At 38.1% G+C, this 5372-nt stretch overlaps 1 protein-coding gene across 4 annotated transcripts in view; it reads right to left on the bottom strand.

Annotated features, from left to right (window-relative positions):
- The window catches only part of IGSF10 (immunoglobulin superfamily member 10), a 123048-nt gene that overhangs the window by 31022 nt on the left and 86654 nt on the right, over window positions 1–5372 (bottom strand). For all 4 annotated transcript variants that reach the window (XM_089910991.1, XM_089910992.1, XM_089910993.1 and 1 more), the window contains 2 exons: window positions 4553–4682; window positions 1382–1772 (listed from right to left, as the gene is read on the bottom strand). In XM_089910991.1, coding sequence (XP_089767117.1) covers window positions 1382–1772; window positions 4553–4682 — 521 coding nt within the window. The remainder of the gene's footprint in view (window positions 1–1381; window positions 1773–4552; window positions 4683–5372) is intronic.

The following is a 5372-nucleotide window of genomic DNA, read 5'->3' as shown; positions in this document are numbered from 1 at the left end:
ATCAGTTCTGTTCACTTTGGGATCCCTATGTTGTCTCTGGCCTCTTGTACATAATAAGTTTACAATAACTAAGTGACTGAATGGATCTTGCCCTCTTCTTGGTAAATTCTACTTTCCCCATCAAAGCATGTTTTACACTCTGATTGTCTGCTTATCTGTATCCCACCAGCAGTGTAGTTAGAGCAGAGACAGTGCTCTTGGTAGTTGCATCACTGGGCACAGGGCCTTGAATAGAACTCCAAAACATATGATCGAATGACTGAAGGGAAGATATGAAGAGGGAAGGGCTTTTATGCCTTCTGGTAAGTAGGGAAGAGAGTAACACACAATACATTCTTATTTCCCAATCTTGCTAAAAGCCAGGAGTGATGATTGGATAGTTGACCTGAATTAATGAAAGATTATTCATTAATGAATTAAGAGAGTTCATTCTCATTGAATTATTATTGAGCTTTCATTTTCTTTCCAGCTAAATTACCTTGGCACTCCCTACTTACTGGGGAAACACCTCCAGGCAGATTAGATATCATCTCACACCAATCAGAATGGCCATCATCAAAAAATCTAGAAACAATAAATGCTGGAGAGGGTGTGGAGAAAAGGGAACACTCTTGCACTGCTGGTGGGAATGTGAATTGGTACAGCCACTATGGAGAACAGTATGGATGTTCCTTAAAAAACTACAAATAGAACTACCATATGACCCAGCAATCCCACTACTGGGCATATACTCTGAGAAAACCATAATTCAAAAAGAGTCATGTACCAAAATGTTCATTGCAGCTCTATTTACAATAGCCCGGAGATGGAAACAACCTAAGTGCCCATCATCGGATGAATGGATAAAGAAGATGTGGCACATATATACAACGGAATATTACTCAGCCATAAAAAGAAACGAAGCTATTTGTAATGAGGTGGATAGACCTAGAGTCTGTCATACAGAGTGAAGAAAGAGAAAGACAAATACCGTATGCTAACACATATATATGGAATTTAAGAAAAAAAAATGTCATGAAGAACCTAGGGGTAAGACAGGAATAAAGACACAGACCTACTAGAGAACGGACTTGAGGATATGGGGAGGGGGAAGGGTAAGCTGTGGCAAAGTGAGAGAGTGGCACGGACATATATACACTACCAAACGTAAAATAGATAGCTAGTGGGAAGCAGCCGCATAGCACAGGGAGATTAGCTCGGTGCTTTGTGACCACTTAGAGGGGTGGGAGGGAGGGAGACGCAAGAGGAAAGAGATATGGGAACATATGTATATGTATAACTGATTCACTTTGTTATAAAGCAGAAACTAACACACCACTGTAAAGCAATTATACTCCAATAAAGAAAAAAAAAGAAAGAAAGAAAGAAACAGTCCAGATACCTGGCTTCTCCCGTATCCAGTCAGACAACCATTTCAAATGACAATCACAGGTCCAGGGATTCCCATGAAGATAAAGGCTTTCCAGATCAGGCATATAGGTGACCATCTCTTGTGGGATGGAGCTCAGAAAGTTATCAGACAAGTATAGGTACTTAATGAAAGATGTTTTAAATATCCGGAGGTAGCACAAGGAGACAAATGTATCTGGATGAAGCTTAGTGAGCTGGTTCCCTTCCAAGTGCACCAGTCGGAGAGAGGTGAGTCCATAAAAAACCTCTGGGTTTATAAATTCGATATTGTTGTGGTCCATATGCAACCGTGTCAAGCTCCTGAGACCATAGAAAGTGTCCTTCTGAAGTCTTCGAACTTTGTTATAGCTCATTTTTAAGACCTAAGAGTAAAAAGAACACACTTATTTTGTCAAAGGAATTATCACAAAAAGGAAAATCATATCCATAGTAAAACATACGTTAAGATTAATCCAATGCAGTGTGTGTACCTTATTTGGATCCTAATTCAAACAAACCAGTTGCAAATCAAGTATGAGAACATCAGGGAAATTAGAATATTCATGAACAGTTTGTGATATTGAGGAATTACTGCTATAATTTTAAGGTATAATACTGATGTTATGGTTCATTTTAAAAGATTCCATAACTTTGACATATGTATTGAAGTACTTATAGATGAAACATTATGATATCTCAGATTTGTTTCAAAACAATGCAATGAAGTAGAAAAGTAGTGGGTGGAGGTACAGGCGAAACAAGATCTGTTATGTGTTGATAACTACTGAAGCTGGGTGATGCTGCATTGGGGATCATTATATTATTCTATTTTTGTATATGGTATACTTTTTAAAAAACGTATTATGGAAATTTTCAACCATATACAAAAGTATCTTGACATTTCAAGTAAACTTCAGATTTCTTGAACCTGAATTTTTCATAAGAAATATGATTTTATCTTTCACATTTAAAATGCATTTGGACTTCCCCGGTGGTGCAGTGGTTAAGAATCCGTCTGCCAATGCAGGGGACATGGGTTCGATTCCTGGTCCGGGAAGATCCCACATGCTGCGGAGCAACTAAGCCCATGCGCCACAACTACTGAACCTGTGCTCTAGAGCCCGCGAGCCACAACTACTGAAGCCCATGCACCTAGAGCCCATGCTCCACAGTAAGAGAAGCCACCACAATGAGAAGCCTGTGCACTGCAACAAAGACCCAACGCAGCCAAAAATAAATAAATAAATAAATTTAAAAATAAATAAATAAAATGGCTTTACTGAGATATAATTCACATGCCATAAAAATCCACCTTTTCATTTATTTTTTTAAAAGATTTTTTTTTATGTGGACCATTTTTAAAGTCTTCATTGAATTTGTTACAATATTGCTTCTGTTTTTTGTCTTGGTTTTTTGGCCACAAGGCATGTGGGCTCTTAGCTCCCTGACCAGGGATCAAACCCGCACCACCCCCTGCACTGCAAGGACCGCCAGGGAAGTCCCCAAAATCCACCTTTTTAAACCGTACAATTCAGTGGCTTTTAGTATATTCACAAGGTTGTGCAACCATCTCCACTATCTAATTTTAGAACATTTTCATCATCCCAAAATAAAAACTGATACCCATTAGCAGTCATTCCCCCCCTCCTCCTAGCCCTAGAAAACCACTGTTTGTTTCTGTGGATTTGCCTATTGTCAACATTTTAAACAATGGATGATACAATATGTGGTCTTTTGTGTCTGGCTTTTTCCAATTAGCATAATATTTCCAAGACCCTCCCCTGTTGTAGCACATATCGGTCCTTCATGCCTTCTTATTACTGAGTTGTATTCCACTGTATACATGTAATATATTTTGTTTATCCATTTATGAGTCAATGGACATTTGGGTGCTTTTTATTTTTTAGCTATTATGAGTAATATGATTTTTAATTGATTTTGAATTGAAATTAAAAGTTTTTCCATATTTCAGTAGTGTGTGTGTATTCTCCAATTCCTTCTCCAGTTACCAACTGAACACGCCCCCTTCTCCCAAAAAGAAAAGAAAAAGAAATGCTAGCAAAAACAATGATTTATCATCATATTATCCTAATTTGACCTAATCTGTCATCTCTGTTGAGAATGTTTTTCTGGAATGCCAAGTTCCCTAATAAGCAAAGAAAATTGAAATTGACAACACGGAACAGCTTTGCCCCAAATATTATCAAACTCAATGTTCATCAATATCTATGGAAAACCTGGTCAAGAAAACAAGTATGTGTGAATTCCATGAGTGAAGTATATTCCATCTAATCCTCTGAAGACATATATTCCAAATAAACCTGATTAAGCCAAACCAACAGAATCACATACCTAGACTTAAATCTGTGGTTTTCCAGAGGCTTAGTGTGGTGTAAAAAGGCTCACACTGCACACTGGCATTTTATCTTTTCTAAGGATAGAACTGACTTCATTTTATTGCAGTATCTCTTCTATGAGGAGCTTTGGGAAACATTTTTTTTTCTAATTTAAAATCAGATGTGGTTGTACTTTTCCTGAACAGTAGTTTTATTTTTTAATTTACTGAAAAATTGAGTTAGCTTCTCAAAAGCCTCAAGTCCTACTTACAGCAGACATACTGATCTTTATGCCTGCAGTTCCCTGCATTCCCTTTGTTGTTGTTCCTAAGATTTCTTCTACCTTTTGCTTTCTTTCCTACTGGGGTGGTAATTCTTACAATATTCGATGCATTCTTGGAAGTCCCCGTAACTGTAAAAAAGTGTTTGAATAAGGCAGTGCATAAGTAAAGTGAAACTTAAAAGTATATCGCTCTATAGAAAGCTAACTTCTATGTAAAGACAGCAATTATTTTTAGAAACTACATTCAATTCCCAGATGAACATGACTAGAAGTGGCCTTTTAGGATTAAATTTTAAAGGTTTAGCAATCCTTGGGCATTGATAATTTTTTTCTTTCTATGAGCCTGAGGTATGAGAAAATCAGAATTTTCTTATTCTAATTTCTACATACAGTTGCATTTAAAAAGAAATCAGTTATTTGACATTTTCCCTTGATGTCTACATCTAATTTACAGAGTGTTGATTTTGGGGGTTCTCTAGGAACAGGTAGCTTTTGGAGGCACACCTCACCGCATTAACCTGCCCCTTCCCCACATCAGTCTCACCTGCAAGGCCTGCAAATCTGAGAAGGTCTTAGGAGGGATTGTGTGAATGCCATTGCTGTGTAGCATTAGTAACTCCAACTTGTTTAGGCCAGAAAAATCCGTTTCTGTCAATCTCACCAAACTGTTGTACCTGAAATAAAAACATCATTCTAGGCATAAGCTAAGTCAACTAAAGTTCAAATGTCAAAGCAAAACCCAACAAACACACACACAGAACGGAATTTCACTCCCCGCCCCCTTTTTATTTCCTGTGCTCTAAGGAGATAATCCAATGCTTGAAATATTGTTGAAATTCATCCGATGCCTCAGGAGGTCAGCCCCTCCAACCCAGCCCTTGCAGTCTCGGTTACAATTATCCTACTCAGATTCCTGGAAAGTGCCACATCCCTTCCCATTTTCAAACCTTTGTACATATGCTGTTCCTGCAGGTTGGAATGCCTTTGACTCTAGCCCTATTTGTGAACACTGTTAAGACCCAGCCCATTCTCTAATAACATGGCCCCCTTGTTCTCCCAGGTGTAATTCATCATTATGAAGTAATGGTTAAGAAACCTGGGCTCTGAAGCCAAATGTTTTGGGTATGAGTATAAACTCAGGTACCTGGGAGTAGAGGTGACCCTGGGCTAAATCAGTAACCTTTCTGTGCCTCAGTTTCCTTGTCTATAAAATGCAAATAATAGAACCTACTTCAAACGGGTTATGAGGATTAAATGAATGCATACATGAAGAGTTCTTAGCTCAATGCCAGGACACAGTGTTAGCTATTATTATTAGTGATTGTTCCCAAGGCACTTCGTATGCTCTATTATAGTTCTTATTA

Source organism: Delphinapterus leucas, chromosome 4, assembly GCF_059928025.1.
Source record: "Delphinapterus leucas isolate spDelLeu-1000000601 "Yukka" chromosome 4, BTC_Dleu_Yukka2, whole genome shotgun sequence".
Lineage (NCBI taxonomy): Eukaryota > Metazoa > Chordata > Mammalia > Artiodactyla > Monodontidae > Delphinapterus > Delphinapterus leucas.
Note: the sequence above shows the minus strand (reverse complement) of the source record. Positions and strands in the feature narration are given on the sequence as shown.